Source organism: Podarcis tiliguerta (genome assembly GCF_965153285.1).
Source record: "Podarcis tiliguerta genome assembly, chromosome: 6".
Taxonomy (NCBI): Eukaryota; Metazoa; Chordata; class Lepidosauria; order Squamata; family Lacertidae; genus Podarcis; species Podarcis tiliguerta.
In genome coordinates this window covers 72,732,101-72,750,297 of record NC_139539.1, presented here as the reverse complement: position 1 = coordinate 72,750,297, position 18,197 = coordinate 72,732,101, and the positions used below count along the sequence as shown (strand labels likewise).

Genomic DNA, 18,197 nt, shown 5'->3' with positions numbered 1-18,197 from the left:
GCGCCACCCGCGTCCCTGATTTGAAGCTATAGCCATCCACTATAGCCATCCATCACAAAATAAAAGCTCCTCCTCTCACTCCCTCCTGTCACATGGAGAGCTTCTGGAAATACAACAATGATAGCTTCTAAAGATTTCCCCTAAATAATTGTTGTCCCTTTTCCAGGAGGCCCGAGCAGGTTACGTTATGTAAGGTTTTAATTGGTGTTCTCATGTGTGGGGCGGTGGTGGCAATACTGATTTCTAGCATTGTAATTTTATGGTCGTAAGGTGCATTTGAAAAGCTTTGTCTGGAAAAGCAGCACAGAAAAAAATTAAAACAATAGCAAGAACCATCAGTCTGTTCTCTTAGACCTCTGAAGTGCTGATGTGGTCCAGAGGCTTTAGAAGAAGCCTGATTCATGCCCCTTGGGACACAATGTCACCTCAGAAGATCCTCAGATTTTTTCCCAGAGCTGTCCAATTTGACTCTCGGTTCAAGATTGATCAAAACAGAATGCACACCCCTAAATAATACATGTAAATCTGAAAGAGTTCCTGAAGTGACTGACATGTTTAGCCATTTATAAACAATCTCCTTTACTAATATGAACATGTTCATGGAGAGCTCACACAATACATCAACATACTTTGTGAGTTTTTGTCCCCTAAAATGACATGGTGACAGTGTACCATGACACTGGAAAGTTGTCAGCAATACAGTCCAATACAATCCAAACAATACAAAATAAGAGGAGTGAGGCAACCTGTAAGTCACTGCCAAATAAACAGAAGGGCAGATACAGTCAAACGTTGGATCCCGAATGCCGAAAACCCGGAAGTAAATGCTCCGGTTTTCTAACGTTTTTCAGAAGCCGAATGTCTGATGCGGCTTCCACTTGAGTGAAGGAAGCTCCTGCAACCAATCGGAAGCTGTGCCTTGGTTGTCGAACATTTCAGAAGCCAAACGAGCTTCCAGAATGGATTACGTTCGACAACCAAGGTTTGACTGTAATTAATTCAATGTAAAGGATCCATGAAACAGTCAAGTCTCAGCAGGATGCCAATAATGAGTCAGACCAGTTGGGCTTCCCAGATGAATTTGGGTGCTACAATTGAAAAGGCCCTGTCCTGCGTCCCCCACAAATTGGATTCTCAGCGGCCAAGGAATGTGGAGCAAGGCCTCAGGCACTGATAGTAGTGGACTGTTGTGTCTACTTTGGAATTTACAAGCGCAGGATTGGACCATCAGGCATTCAGTTAACAGAATGACAAACCCACCAGTTCAGAAGGAGCCTCATGTTGTCTCCTCGCCCAGCTTCTAAATAGCCATAAAATGCCACGGCTGTAGCTAACCTTCTGTAAAACGCCTTTGAGCTCAAAATCGCTTGTACTGCATTTCCCCAGAGATGCTGGTCAACATTAAGAATGTATAAAGTACAATTCTCTCGGAGCATTTTGGCAACTATTTGTTATGATATTGCTTCCTGTCAAGCGCATAATGCAATTTTGTCTTCCATAAAAATAAACGCGCTCTCTGTGTGTGTGTGTGTGTGAAATCTCAGGCTCTTGTCATTTCCCACATTTCTGTCACTAAATATTTAAACAAGGGGAGGCCAGAGAATCCCAAGCTAGCAATCGGCTTCATGTAGTTTACCCCCCTAAGGTTAGACTGCGAATGAAATGGTGCTGCATCATAGAGGAGACTTAAAAGAGATAGCCATTAAAAGCCCTACCTGCCCACAGGCTAGGCCCATGCCTCTCTCTCCCATGCCATGCGGACAGGATAAATTTAACTCCAGGGCATCCGCTCCAGAAGCCTGTATGACACACAAGAAAGAAAATATCAAATATTAACTGCCAAAATGGTACACCACTTCAGTGAAGGTAATTTCCCAAATGACAAGCTGATGTGTAGATCTGTAACTCATGCTACATGTAATATCCCCCCCCCCAACAACCCATCAATATTTACTTTTGGTTTATGACTAATTCAGTGCAAAATGTAATTTGAAGAAACAAAACACAACAAACTTTTAAAGGGGTAACATTGCAAAACAAACTATAATCTGACACAGAGAACTTTCGTTAACCTCTCTTTCCCCCTTCCAAAAATACCTCTGGAATCGTGGCGGTTCTACTAATTATACTGAATAATCGTATGAGTAATATGCTGAATAATGATAGAAGTCCAGACTGTATCATTTCATAATGCAGGTGAAAGGCCAGAGGTGTCTGAAATGGTTGAACATTTCTCCCAAGTAAAATATATAGGGAACAGATGCAACAGAGAATAGTCTGTATTAAACCCTTCTCTCTGATAGACTTGTATTCTACATGGCCAGAATTTCTCACAGTGGGTATTTTGTTAATTGTTTCAGATAACAGCTTATGGCTGGCGGTCTCCAAACACAGATAAATCCACTACATTTGTTTGATGTTGGTTTGCTTGTAAAATAGAAACAATCTTAGAGGGCGTTATTAATTCTGGAAACACATTAGGGTTCTGCAGAGAATGGACTTATTGGAGGATATAAACATACACGATACATATACCAGAAACTGTTACATAAAATCCAAGCTGGGAGGGGGCTGTGTCTAAAGACTTTACATGCTAAAATCTAACCAAATGCAATTTCAGCTTTTCCACTGCAAGCCACCTCTTTGGGCTTAAATTGCCCCAGTCTTCCCTTGGGGGGGTCCATTCCTCACACTTTATTATCAGGACCACAGAGCTCCCAATCCTGGAAATATGCAGATGAGTTGCATGGCGCAGCGAAGTATGAGCAAAACAACATGTCAAGAAGGTTTGCAGATAAGACGGCAGTGTGAAAGAGGAATTGCTATTCATGGCTTGTATATACACTCCTCTGTGGACCAGCTGCACCATTAGGTAGAGTGGGGCAGCCACCTCAGGCAGCAGGTGCTAGGGAGCAGGAAGTGGGGCAAGGTGTTTGAAGGCAGAACTGTCAGTGCCAAGTGGCCTGGTCTGTGCATCCTTAGAGAAGCATCTCACCAGGTGAGATGGAAGCAGCTCCTATCCTAGTTTCCCAGCAGGTAAGTCACTACCACATGCTGGGAGGGCGGCAGGAAGGTCAGTGCAGTACTAGATGCACCAGCAGGTAGGCTGGATTGGCTCTGACAGTGCATTTGCTGCTGTGGCAACAATGACCCACTGGCCAGGAAGCTATCTCCACCTCACCAGTCACTGCTATACCTAGGTAGCCTGTGGTCCTTGGCTTTCAATGGAGAACAGAATCCAGTTGCCAGCACTGAAGTTAAGATTCATCTGCATCCAGGTTGACTTTTGTAAATGGAATTTTGGGGTTGGGTACCTTGTCCTTTGACTTGGACAGCAAAATGTCTTGGGCCAACCCTGCTCACCTTTGCCACTGGTGAATATATATATATATATGCTATGGTTTTCCCAGTAGTGATGTATGCAAGTGAGAGCTGGACCATAAAGAAGGCTGATCGCTGAAGAATTGATGCTTTTGAATTATGGTGCTGGAGGAGACTCTTGAGAGTCCCATGGACTGCAAGAAAATCAAACCTATCCATTCTTAAGGAAATCAGCCCTGAGTGCTCACTGGAAGGACAGATCCTGAAGCTGAGGCTCCAATACTCTGGCCACCTCATGAGAAGAGAAGACTCCCTGGAAAAGACCCTGATGTTGGGAAAGATGGAGGGCACAAGGAGAAGGGGATGACAGAGGACGAGATGGTTGGACAGTGTTCTCGAAGCTACCAGCATGAGTTTGACCAAACTGCGGGAGGCAGTGGAAGACAGGAGTGCCTGGCGTGCTCTGGTCCATGGAGTTACGAAGAGTCAGAAATGACTAAACGACTAAACAACATATATATATAGTGTTTTAAAAACACCCCTGATAAATCTGTTTGACAAAGGAGTCACAGTGGGATAAAATGAAGCATGAATGATGTGCACTTGTGCAACAGAGGAATCAAAAGTTCCCCGCACTGGTTTCTGGATTTTTCATGGAACTAATCTCCCTACCAAGATCTGGTGGCGGCAGCAAATTTTCCTCTATGTGTTTGGTTCTTGAGCTCCCTCACCCCTCCACCAGTATGCACATAAGTGCAGAACACGAATGGGGAGATGGCAGATATAGTTGGCAATAAAATCTCATGATCACTTGAGGAAATCTCAGCAGCTGCAAGTCATAAGGACTGTTGCTACTAATGAAGCCTGCTATCCCTTTTCACACAATGTGTTTTGTCCAAGGAAGGTTGTTTGAATTGATCCTTAATCCCATTTAGGGTTTGCGGGCAAGGCTTCGAGGTAGGCCTCATCACAGAATAAATAATTATAATTGAGCTGCCCAATATTTGACTGTCTATCTAAAGGTTAGCAAAAGTCATTTAAGCCAAGGATCTGATGGCAAACACTCGTGCTGTTGATTCCAAAGTGAAGTCAAGAGAAGCGCACTGAGAATATGGGAGCAAGCGAGAGAGAAAGAAGTCGGCTAAACTTCTTTAAAGGTCACATTTAATTGTGAGACAGGAAATAGGTCTTATATTATCTGAACACTTTCCCAATTGTTGTGAATTATGAAGGAACAGCAGGTCTGCTGTTAAAAGACTTGGGTCATGGAAATCTTTATTCAAGTCTCAAGTAAGAGGAAAAACCTGGTGATTTTTAGAGAATTAAGGTGTGGACTTCAGGAAATCTGTGCTTGAAATGAAATATGTTATCTTCACCATTCAAGACACCACTAAAACAGGTCTAGCCCACCTAAGTAAATGCTCCTGCTCAGATGCTTATAACTCCACACAAAGAAGAAGGGCAAAAGCAAAAATCTACCCCTTTGTCCCAACTTAAAAGCCCCAGGTCATTATGTGGAGAATGTTGGTTCCTCAAGGCTGCGTTTTATAGGCTGCTTTGAAGTCAGGCAGCAACAAATGTGAAATGAAAGCTCAACAGAATTGTCTTGAGTTCAGGCTTGAACCTTCAAAACACCATTAGAATATCTTATCACCTGAGCCACAGACGACATGGCCTCCTCAGGCTATTAGTCTCCTCAGGAAACTGCATCTGTGTGCCATAATAGATGGGACTTTAACTGCAGACAAGCATGGAACTGTAGTTTTTTAAATCCCAATAGCCGCGGCAGGAGTGTGTGTGAACAGGAATGAGAAGTGTGCACAGAAGATGCAGCAACATCTTCCATAATGCTTCATGAGGGGAATCTTAACGTACACATGCACCAGAATTTATTCCTAGGCCAAGGGAAGGAGCATGTGAGAAGGGGTGGAATCTGGTTGTACTTAAATGGCCAGGGCTGTTCCAGTCACAAAACAACCACTCCAGACCAAAAAATTCTGAAGTATATCTCTTAATTGAATTCAGAAACAAAGGATCAACCCATGCAATGGAGGCTTCTGCAAACCTTTAGGGTGCTTTTTTAAAGAAAAGAAAAGATAAAGTGCCAGAGCTCACCATAAACTTCTCCCTTGTTCTCTTAGAATGGCAGATGCCCACCTGAGAGGTGCTGGAACTAAGTTCCAGCTAGAAAAAAGCCCTGAGCTTTAGAACCTGTTTAGAATAAATGGTTTTATGTAACTCGCTTTGAAAGGTTTTTAAATTGGTGCTTTTAATGAATATTTTAGACTGTCTACTATAAACCACTTAGAGGACTAGGAAGCGGTATATAAATTTTGTAATACACCCTTGAAATCTACCCCTTTTTAATTACTGAAGGTGCAGGGGCACCATTTTCTGTTGTAGCTGTCACCCTTATCCATAGATACTGACCTCAATACAAGGCAAACTCAATACAAAGCAACTGTGGGTTTGGTGAATGGTTCTACAGCCTTATCAAAGTCAGCGGTATTGCGATAGAGTAAGTGGTTTAAGAGTCAAAGCGGGGAGAGGGGGATAACTTCAGACAGTATTACACATACTTTCTGATTTAGCAAAGCAGGGCAAACCTATCTCCGTGTGCTTTAAAATTATTACTTAGGCATGGTTAGAATCTGGTTTGCATTTTGTTGTTTCTGAGCGACAGGAGTGACTTTTGCCTGCTGTGTGGCCATGGTTCAGAAACTCCAAAGAGACCCATCAGAAGAAATGCTATCCATCATTTCCCTCAAGCGTTCCCCTTCCTGTTGAGCTCTACAACCTATGCATGTGGGCTTGTTGTTATTTTTGTTATTTACTTCCATGACAGGTTGACCTTTAGTGTACATGGCTGGCCTCCTATGGAGACCTGACTGCATCTCCTCTAGGGCTTATGCACCTTGGAAGGTCACAAGTATTTGGCAGGGAGAAGGGTTGTTTTCTTTCTTCTATTTTTTTAAAAAAAATGTTTCTCGTGTAGGCCATAACCTGTGAGGCAATGTTGAGAATTTGCAAAATAAGAATGGTTTTATCAGTTCTAGAAAAATAATACAATGGTACCTCGGGTTAAGTACTTAATTCGTTCCAGAGGTCCGTTCTTAACCTGAAACTGTTCTTAACCTAAAGCACCACTTTAGCTAATGGGGCCTCCTGCTGTTGCCACGCCGCTGGAGCATGATTGCTGTTCTCATCCTGAAGCAAAGTTCTTAACCTGAAGCACTATTTCTGGGTTAGCGGAGTCTGTAACCTGAAACGTATGTAACCTGAAGCGTATGTAACCTGAGGTACAACTGTAATCGAGAAGTAATAATTGAGGAGGGAAAAACCTGTCATGCTTTAAAAAAAATATTAAGACCAAATGGAATGATATACACGACCAGTTAAAAACTGCTGAAGCAGAATTTCACAAAGTATACTCTCCATTCATTTCAGAAGAAGAGGAACTTGAACAGCAGGGATGAGGACCGAGGGCCCTCCAGATGTTGGACTACAATTCCCGTCGTTCTGACCATGGTGGCTGGGGTTGATGGAGATCAGAGTTCAACCACAACTGGGTTCCTAATCCCTGTTGCACAATATCAACATTTATGGATGTAAACAGTGGAGACCTTTTTAGATTTTAATAAGGAAAGATGGGAAAATGAGATTTAGCAGTGCACCCCAGGCACTCAATTGGATGCCGCGGAAGCCGCGTCGGACGTTTGGCTTCCAAAAAACATTCGCAAACTGGAACACTCACTTCTGGGTTTGCGACGTTCGGGAGCCAAAACGTTCGAGCAAGGCGTTTGAGAACCAAGGTATATTTGTTCTGAGCACTTTCCTATTTTTATCTCCTAATCACTACAATAACTTTATCAATATAAAAAAATATAATATTTTTACAACTACTTTGATCAAATTCGAATTTTCATGGGAGTATGCATGAAAATCTACGAAAGCATATATATATATATATATATATGAGATAGATATGCAAAAAGAGTAAGAGGCAGAAAATTAAACCATAGAAACAACACATTTTAAATCCTTGGTGACCAAGAATGTCTTGATCTGACATTTAAAAGCTTGCATCATAAGTGCTAGGCATACCTTCCCAAATAGGGCATTCCAGTCAAGGTGCTACCACTGAAAAGGCCCTCTCCTTTATAGTTACATAGCACACTTCCTATAAGGAAGGTACTTGGAACAGGGTCTCAGCAGAATATCTTCAGGCAAGAGTAGACTGGTATGGGAAGACACAACACACTGCCTCAGGTATTTGGGTCTCATGCCATTCAAGGCTTTAAAGGTTAAGTAACCACACCTTGAATTCAGCAAACTATTTAAAAATGAATCTAGTTTTGAAGCAATGAGACATGCACCTTTTGCATTTGCCCTAACCCAGCTACGGCCCTTTCATGTGTGGGGGTGAAATTACCGTATTTTTTGCACCATAACACTCACTTTTTTCCTCCTAGAAAGTAAGGGGAAATGGCTGTGCATGTTATGGAGGGAATGCCTACGGGTGGCGGGGCGGATCTGCTGCAGTCGTGAGCAGAGGATCCTTGGTTCCCCTTCCTTCCCTCCTCCGTGGCTCGCTTTGAAACAGCAAAGCGGGAGAAGAGCCGCTGAGTGGGGAGGAGAGAGGGACAGAGAGCCTGGAGAGGTTGGTTCCTTTAAAGCAAGCAGGCTCTCTGTCCCACTCTCCTCCCCACTCAGCTCGCTAAATAGCAGCAAAGTTTTTCAGCTCGCTAAGCCGGGGATGAGCGGGGAGGAGGGAGAAAAGCAGAGCCTGCTTGCTTTAAAGGAGCAAAGTGGGAGAGGAGCCTTCTCCCCTTATACCCCTCTTCTTCATTATTAGCAGCATCCTTCTCCACCCACCCCACGTGTGCTTCTTCTCCCCTTAAACCCCTCTTCTGCATTATTAGCAGCATCCTTCTCCACCCACCCCAGGCGTGTTCCTTGTCCCTTGAGTGCTTTTCCTTCCCTCCCCACTTAAAATGTTGTTAGCATGGATCCACATGGATCCTCAGGATTTTTGCACTGGGTCACCCCAAATTCACCATCAGATCACATAGCATGTCCATGGCTACAGCTTGCACCCAAAAAATCACGCACCCACTGTTGCCTGGGGCCGCAGTGGTGCAAAAACGTGGTTACAAAGCATGGATCCACATGGATCCTCAGGATTTTTGCATTGGGCTACTCCAAACTTACTGTCAGATCACATGTCTGTGGCCGCAGAATGAACCACAAAAATCATACATCCACTGTTTCGTTTAGAATATTTTTTTCCTTGTTTTCCTCCTCTAAAAACTACGTGCGTGTTATGGTCGGGTGCGTGTTATAGAGCGAAAAATACGGTACTCCTCCAAGTGAATGTTGCACATGTAATTTCATAGCCGAATCCACTAACCAGGGCTGTGAATGCTTTACTCTGGTAATATATTCCTAATGCAGATTATCAGCTGTTTAGGATGAGGAGTGGGACAACTGCTCATTTCTTTTCAGGAGGATCTCACTGGAGATGTGATGAAGAAAACAATCATTTCGTAAAACTGTTATTATCGTTTTGACGATTCCATTTTCTTTTGAGCCTATAGCCTAGCTAAACTGAAAGGGCCTTTTCCTGCTTGCTAGTTGTTTTCAGGTACTGCATATAGCAAATGTTCCTTTTGCAACACCGAAAACAATATAAACTATTAGAATCAATGGTGGCCATTGTATGCAGGAAAAGAGAATTGGCTAGGCATGGCAATAGTGATTAATCTTCAAATGTTTTGTAGACAGATGAAAGACAATACAGTGGTACCTCGGGTTAAGAACTTAATTCATTCTGGAGGTCCGTTCTTAACCTGATACTGTTCTTAACCTGAGGTACCACTTTAGCTAATGGGGACTCCCGCTGCCGCTGCGCCGCCACCGCAAGATTTCTGTTCTCATCCTGAAGCAAAGTTCTTAACCCAAGGTACTATTTCTGGGTTAGCAGAGTCTGTAACCTGAAGCATCTGTAACCTGAAGCATCTGTAACCCAAAGTACCACTGTATTGGGAGGCAGTTAATGCGTACGAAAATTAGTCAAAGCCTTCATAAAGAAATATATTGAAAAAATGATTATACGCAATTACATGATATTATGATGAAGCCTGATCTGAAGAGCTACATGGTTTTGATTGGTTCAGGATGTTGACATTGCATTGCAACTGTTAAGATCGCTGCGATCCTTTGATTGGTAAAATGAAACGGCGTGTGTAATCTAGAAGTTTATAAGAAACATTGCTTTGGATTATGCTCTTAGCAGCCTCCTCCTCATTTTCAAGGCCATCCCTATCAATTAAGGGCCATCTTTTTACTTGGAGCCTGCTTCCTTTTATTTTGGGTTTCTGGGAGGGATAACGCCAGTCTAGGAACACCTTTTAAATTTCTCCAACAGCTGCACACTTGTAGATTTGGATTAGGTCCTAATATTTCACTTTATTTCTCCAAGGACCTGCAGTTTCATTACTGTGCGAGATTAAAACGGTACATTCAGCAGAATCAAACGGCAACATTTTTCCTGCCCCGTATCATTTGACACTGCAGATGGCAGAGTCCGTATTTTGATGCTCCTCTGTGGTTTGTTTGTTTTTAATCCTACCTACTCATGGGGGAGGGGGGAACATCAAGGGGAAGACTAAGCCTGAGTCCTCCTTCATACACGAGCTTTTGATGTACAGGAAAGCTCCCTCCATGCTCCCCATAGATGTATTCAAGTGTGCAAACCCCACCTGTAGTCTGCAGTGAAACAGTCCAGGAAAAAAAAAAATACCACTTGAATATCTAGAATTCTGGGAAAGAGTAGACAGATTTGCAGCTTCATTTATAATTTCAGCGCACACATTGATGCACGCAATGCATCTTTCAGCCTATATATTACTGCCTTAATAAAGTATTTCTTGCATAACCTTGATAAACCTTGCTTTAAAGAGAGAGAGAGAGAGGAAGAGAGAGAGAGAGAGAGAGAGAGAGAGAGAGAGAGAGAGATAAAATTCCAGGTGCTTGACCAAGATGTTTTCATTTGTACAAGTAGGTATTTATTTTATAGGAAAACCAACAAACTGCCATTATGTACAATAGCTTTTGTGCCGCCGCCACTTTTTCCCCCTTTTGCAAATCTGTATTAGAAGCAGAACAGCATTAAATGAGCCTTTTATACTTTAAATATTCAAGAGTTTTATATTCAAAATTTCTTCTGGTGCTGTCAAACTAGAGTGCCTGAAGGCAAGGTAAGATCAAGTTAGGTTCTCAAAGGTAGAATTAAATTTTATCAGGGCATCCGTCATAATATGCGGGTTGCTTAAAATGCAAATAAAAAGTGTAGAGATTCAAAGGCTAAAGAATTTTCAGGTAGAATGCAAAGTCCAGGGGACCGCTTCTATGCAATAGAGTCATTTAATTTACATTTCTATCATTTTAATGAAAACACAGAAGAAACAAGCAATAATGGATATGTCTTAAGCTCTCGGTTTTTTGGTTGGAATTTCCTTTCTTTCGCAATCTCTCTCATGGAATAAAAAAGTAAAAAGGGTAAGAGAGAGGAAGGGAGGGAGAGGGAATAGGATGAGAAAGCATATTAAGAGGCCATTACCTCAGCCACTTTGGAAAGTTCAGTCCAATCGTCTTTATTATAGCTGCACATGATGCTGGCGATGACAATCTGAAAAGATAAGTATTGGTTTATACAATGCTGTATTCCTGAATAATTCCTTCTGCATATATTGCAATGTTTCTGCTTCTAACCCTCTTCTGATCCTATTTTGTTGTTATAACTGCAATACAGCAGTCTGGGGATTTATTTATTTTTAAAAACTCATTGTGATAAAAGACAATGAATGTTGGGCATGAATGGGATTGGGAGGAACTGCGGGGCAAGCAAAAATCTCCCAGCACAACCAACCTGAAATCAGATGGCTATTTTACACCCCCTCCCCAACAATTCCTCAACTCATTGGCCTTTTTCATTGGAATTCTGTTAAATGTAAACATGCCAAATTCAATATCTTAACAGCTATCTTTAAAAAACACACACACAAAAACACAAAACCTTAAATTTGGCAGCACCTATATCAGGAATGTTGGAGACAAGTAAATAAATAAGATAAAACTAACAGAAAATAAAATTGAATTTTTGCAAGCAAGCTGGAGACAGGAAAATTTGTATGAGAATTTTCTCTCCAATACAGTGGAGTATTCCTCCTTAGAAATCATCTCCATGTAAGGAAATAATGTAATGTGCAAAGAGTCTCTAAATATGCACAAACACACAGGTTTCCAAAAGCTGACATTAGGGAGATGCAAAGGAAATTGACGGCAACTCAAAAACTCAGGAACTTCATCTCTATAGGTGCAAATTCGCAGAGTCAGACAAGCAGTTACCAACAGTAACTGGAGTTTCGAATGGGTCACATCCTTATCTTGTATACATCCAGTCTCTGCACAGAAATGCAACAGATTTCAACCACTCCTTGCACGGTCCCACTGATTACAACTCCCCCCCCCCCATATGGGTGTATATGTGAATTCACGCTCACATATCAATAGATTTAGGGGTAGATGACACAATCAACTCTCCGAGTGTCAGGCTCAGGAGGCACCTGCCCCAAAATGCCCCTCAACTATCCACTCTGTCAACTATTGAGCAGCTGGAAGCAATTCGCACAAGCAATTCATCTTCACTTTGTAAAGCTGGCAGTACTGACATACTGTACGTGGCCAATACTGTGTTAACTTCTTTAAAATTATTCTTTGTATGGCCTTTAACAAATGGCATGCACAATAGCAACTGCAGTCAGATGCATCCATGCAAATTTATCACCTTACGTGGCAGGGATGAATCATGCATGCACAATGTGTATTCAAAACAATGGCACAGGCTACAATTCAATCAAAAATAAGGTGTTAAAAATTAAATGGCTGGAGGGAGGGTGCCATTGATGTTCCTTACCTTGGGCATCTTTGGTTTGGGGCCAGCCTATTATATGCAAGAATATGTTATCCTCAGTTAATAGGTATCTGAATATGATACATTCACGCACATATATACTTATCAGCTAAGGATAACAGCTCACACAAAGAACAAAGTGATGTGCCTACAATTATGCCACAACAAAATCCTTAATCTTCACAGTGTCGTGGGACTCTGTTCTTGCTACAACATGCATATCTTCTGCCGCTACACCCCCAATATTTGTCTCAAATTGAGTGAGGCACAATAACTAATAAATCTGTCATCTACTATAGTTTATTTGCTGGAAGAAACTGTGATGGTGCCAGACTATGTTATTATCTGAAAGCAACAAAAGGCGGTATCTTCTGGAGCTTCATTGTGTATATATGAGGGAGATGCAGATTTCCGTTTTATAGCAAAATTATCTCAAACATTAGGCTTAAACTTTCCATGTGGAGATAATTGTGACTGACAGTGCTGTCCAAAACCCCTTCTTTCAAAGGAAGGTAGGCGGTGGCGGGTTGTGGGGAGAGATGCTTAATTGGATTACTGACATGTGTTCAGTTAAGAGAGTGTCCTAATTTTCAAATAACTTTATTTTTAATGTACTATCTGTTAACTGTCCTTCTATTCTTTACAGACACCCAAAAAAGCTTCTAGTCTAGGCCCAATTCAAAAGGGTATTAAAAGGTAAAGGACCCCTGACAGTTAAGTCCAGTTGCGGACGACTCTGGGGTTGCGGCACTCATCTCGCTCTACAGGCCGAGGGAGCCGGCGTTTGTCCACAGACAGTTTTTCCGGGTCATGTGGCCAGCATGACTAAGGCACTTCTGACACAACGGAACACCGAAACCAGAGCAGCGCACGGAAACACTGTTTACCTTCCTGCTGGAGCGGTACCTATTTATCTACTTGCACTTTTTGGCGTGCTTTCGAACTGCTAGGTTGGCAGTCTGGGTGCTAATAACCTTTAAAACAGCCTTCGTCTAGCTGATGCTTTGCAGAAGTTTTGGTCTATCCAGTCCTATCAGCCCCAGCTAGCATGACCTGGTTGTAGCTGGAGCTATCTGGAGAACACCAGGTTGGCCAAGCCTGATGTAAAGCCTTAAATGAATTGGGGCCAAGTTACCGGAATATTCATATTTTTTGCAAATAATTTTTCTGTCATATAATACATATATATATATATCATTTATGCATGCTTCCCCTAATATATGCATTTTTGCACACTTTTTTTGGGGGGGGGTGGAGAAATATATCACAAAATTCAGAGAGGTGTGCATTTTTTTGGGATGGTTGTTCCAGTTTCAGAGCGCACGAATCAATTTCCCATTGCAATGTGAAGTAAATGAAATCTCTACTAATAGCACTAGGGTAGGAAGTAACCTTCATCCTCTTTAGGAACTTTTAATTGCCTGCATATTTCAGTGAAGCACTTTTGTTATATCATGTTATTCTGTGCTGCTCTGGTTTGTTTTTATCCTACTGTTGCAGGGTTTTTGTGTGTGTGTTATTAACTGTAGCAACTCCCTTGACAAACACATGTGTCTGAGCACAATTCAAAGTGTTGGTGCTGACCTTTAAAGCCCTAAATGGCCTCGGTCCAGTATACCCGAAGGAGCATCTCCACCCCCATCATTCTGCCTGGACACTGAGGTCCAGTGCCAAGGGGCTTCTGGCGGTTCCCTCGCTGTGAGAAGCCAAGTTACAGGGAACCAGGCAGAGGCCCTTCTCGGTAGTGGATCCCGTCCTGTGGAACGCCCTCCCACCAGATGTCAAAGAGAAAAACAACTACCAGACTTTTAGAAGACATCTGAAGGCGGCCCTGTTTAGGGAAGCTTTTAATGTTTAATAGACTATTGTATTTTAATATTATGTTGAAAGCCTCCCAGAGTGGCTGGGGAAACCCAGCCAGATGGGTGGGGTATAAATAATAATAATAATAATAATAATAATAATAATAATAATAATGGAAAGGCAGATTTAAAACAATAAGAAAAGAATCCACACGATCCACATAGGTCCTGTGCACATGAATGAACAGTGCATCCTGAGACTGGACTGTGCAGAAGTGCTCATCGTGCAACTCAGCCTACATGTGAACTGGTGGTCCCAGGATAGAATGATGAAAAAAGGTACACTTCCTCCCCTCTCACACACATCTACAGGCTAAAAGAGTTGCACAGGAGGAGGATTTGGACCAAATGGTTAAAGCTATTTGCCCTACAAGAGAAAGGCAGCTCACCATTAGATCTGACCGGGGAATTTGTCTTGCTTAAGGCTTTCATAGGCAACCTGTAGCATTTCAATCCCAGAACTGAACCATCTGCACAGTGCAGACAAGCAGGACCAACTGAGAGATTTTTACCTTTTTCTGTATCTCCCATTTGGGCATTCAGTCAGATGTGTATAGTGCTGAGCGCATTGCAATGCGCACAGGTGTTCCCTTCACTTGGCTATGGCCTGAGGACACATGGTGCGATCACCTGGCTGAAGTAAAGCAGGTCTGAATACACATGGAAACCCTATGCCTTATGCCTTGAATTCCCTGATATTAATGTGTTAATATCGACCTTCATCTCTGAGAGAGGGACCCAGTGACTCCTCTCCTCTTGGCATACTCAGGTGCCAAGGGGTTGCAGAGTGCGATTGCCACATCTTTGTATGGGAGTCCAGAGTTGGAGTGAGCTGCATCAGAAGTTGTGTTGTCATGTGCGGTGTGCTTAGGATGTCAGCCAAGGCACTTTTTGGAAAAGCCTTTCCTCCTTCCGGAGTGGAGGGGTTGTGAGCGGGAGGTGATTCCCGCGTCATGCAGGGGGCGCTCCGCCCCCTGCTTCAACTCCAGGGCTGGCGCGCCACGCCCCTCCCTGGTTGGGCACCCAATAGGGAAGCTCGGTGGGGGCGTGGCTTGCCGCTCAAATGCAGCCGCGCCAGCCATCCCCACCATTGCACACACATTTTCTTAGAGTCACCTACCCTCCATTCCCTTTTAGAGTTAGCTTTCCTGAAACTTTGCTATGGACCTCTGGTTGGTCACCCTGTTTAACCAGGGGGCCTGGTAGGAGTTTTTTCCAATTGGCTAAATTGGCCCGGCCTCTTGGTTTTTTCCACCTACCTCGTAGAAACCGTCACAACCTTCGTGGTATTTGGCGGTTAGGCATTGGAATGTGTTTTGGTGTTTCGGGGGCAAGGTGTGGCCATCGCCTTCCCCGACAATTTTGGGTATTCCACTAAAGGAATCCGGCGGTCGTGGATCCTGTCCGATGCCCGCGTGGCGGGGGGCCATGGCACGACCCTCAGTGACATTAGGAAGAAAGCCTATAGTTGTATTAGCATCAACAGGCTTCCCCTACTGGTGGTTAACCCCTCCTCAGACTCACCCCTCTACAAGTGGGTGGGGTCTAATGTTTTGTGGTCCAATGCCTAAGCCAATACTTTCTCACATGCTGTAATCAATAAAGTTGTGGCCTTTTCCTTACCCATTAACCTTACATACTGTGTCCTCGTGTCTTTATTCCCCAAGCGGGGATCGGGTCCTCGAATCACAACATTAGATTTGTGGGGACAAAAATCAACGGGTTGGTTGTTTGGGTTAAAATAGGCACACTAAGCAAAACAGGCCTGCCTTGAAAAAATATAATGTAGATATGCAAAACATGTTACTAGCATCTGCTATCCATGTACAAAAAGTTAACCTTTCTTGGTTTTTTGGTTTTGCTAACCACCGCAAATGTTTCCTTGATTAAACATGATCAATCACTGCTGCGTGCTGCATTTTATTCAACCTTGAAAAACACACGAGAGGAACAAAATGTCAATTATGCAAACAATATCCTTTTATAATGCTGCATTTTTTATGTGAAGGCCCTTCTAGAGTTAGAGAACAGATGGAATGTTATTTCGTAAGTATTTAGTAGTCGGCAAAGCCTCCTTTCCAAAACGGTAGACTTGCAGTTCCCAATATCAGGGATAGAAAGCATGCTTAGATTTGCATGGGGCTAAATAAAAAAGGGTCCTTTAGAATTTGCTACCCCATTTACGGCAGTGAATATTGGGGCAGGGGCATTCCAGTGGTTTGGGGAGAGAGGATGCAAATTTCATCAAAGTCTTTTGGTAAGGAAGGTGTGTGCATCCCATTCCGAGCTAGTCTGTGGAGCAAGAGACTGTGGCTCCACAGAGTGCCCCATGGCAACAAAAGACCTCAAGGAACCTACCATAGTCCAAAGCAGCCTGAAGTGTTCCATCTCAAGGATGCTTTACCCAGACCCACCTCCAACCCTTCCTGCCATGAAGATGATTTTCGTATCATCAATGGTTTTCTGTGAAATCTGAAAAAGCCGAGTTTAAAAAAATGTGGAAGTGATACAGGAGACGCAATGCTTTGAATGTTCTTAACTAGAATAACTAATTTTAAAGTGTTGGTTCATCTAGTATTCACTTTCAAAATCAATGATGTATGTACTTCTACTGGAAACAAAATATTTCAAAACTGGCTTCTCATTTCACGTTTATATGTTCATGTGACATCAGCAGTGATGGAAAAGAAACCCTATACAGTACCTTCAATCTATTATGCATCTAGGGTGTTCGTAACAGTAGAAGTTATTCATTTCCTTTCTAAGAGGCTTATTTACAAGCCACTGTCTATTCTTATATGAAAAGCACTTATACCAAAAGATCAGTTTTTCTCATGATATTATGTGGGGGGAAAATTGGCAGGACGTGTTCAAGTGTACTTTTCTTCTCTTTTCCCTTTTGATAAATGCATTTTCCTATATTTCTAATGGAGCATATTTTAAAGCTTTTTTCTGGCCAGTTCAGACAACACTCTCCATTAACTTCTCCATAGGTACAGTGAAGGAGCCAGACTGCACTTTTCTGCTCTGTCCACCAGGCATACATGCCCTGCTGAAACATCAATGCATATAGGGGTGAAATTTGAAAAGGGTGGGGAATCTCTCTCTCTCTCTCTCTCTCTCTCTCTCTCTCTCTGTGTGTGTGTGTGTGTGTTATATAAGCCCAAATTGCGTGGTTGATTTGCCCACTCCTCCCAAAAGTAGAAATCAATGAGATAAATAACTATACAACTTTCAGAAGACACCTGAAGGCAGCCCTGTATAGGGAAATTTTAAATGATTGATGTTTTAGTATGTTTTTATATTTGTCGGAAGCCGTCCAGAGTGGCTGGGGCAACCCAGTCAGATGGGCGGGTATTATTATTATTATTATTATTATTACTTACATGACTCACATTCACAATGCAAAACCATGTCTAATGATACAGGGCTTTGAGGGTCAAAACCAGCACTGTTAATTGAAACTACAGTCATACCTCAGGTTACAGACACTTCGGCTTGTGTGATTTCGGGTTGTGCACTGCGCTGAACCCGGAAGTACCGGAATGGGTTACTTCGGTGCTTGCGCATGCGCAGAAGCATTAAATCACGCTTTGCGCATGCACAGAAATGCTGAACTGCAACCCGCGCATTGCGCAGACGCAGCACTGCGGGTTGTGGACACTGCGGGTTGCGAACATGCTTCCCGCATGGATCACGTTCGCAACCCGAGTGTCCACTGTATCGGGCAGTCAGGCCGGAACTAGTGTTATGTATCATCACACTTTCCTATGACTTTCTGCACTAGCTGAAGTTTTTCAGCAGTCTTCAAAGGCAGTCCCATTTGCAGTGCTGTGCGGTAATCCAGCCAGAGGCTACTAGAACATAGGCAACTGAAGCAAAGCTGTCTCTGTCCAGATATTTATTAAACATATTCAGGGGGTCATGGAAGTAACCATATTTGGGTGTGTGTGTGCATGCATCAATTCTTCAGCGATCAGCCTTCTTTATGGTCTGATCATCGAATAATTGATGCTTTTGAATTATGGTGCTGGAGGAGA

General features: G+C 42.8%; 1 protein-coding gene across 5 annotated transcripts in view; it reads right to left on the bottom strand.

The window, feature by feature from the left end:
* DPYD (dihydropyrimidine dehydrogenase) overlaps positions 1 to 18,197 on the bottom strand; it is a 498,994-nt gene that overhangs the window by 136,653 nt on the left and 344,144 nt on the right. For 4 of the 5 annotated variants that reach the window (XM_083444838.1, XM_083444836.1, XM_083444835.1 and 1 more), the window contains 2 exons: positions 10,943 to 11,011; positions 1,716 to 1,799 (listed from right to left, as the gene is read on the bottom strand). In XM_083444838.1, coding sequence (XP_083300964.1) covers positions 1,716 to 1,799; positions 10,943 to 11,011 — 153 coding nt within the window. Of the gene's footprint in view, positions 1 to 27; positions 1,800 to 10,942; positions 11,012 to 18,197 lie in introns of all 5 variants that reach the window. The other variant, XR_014512316.1, reaches the window with a different exon arrangement.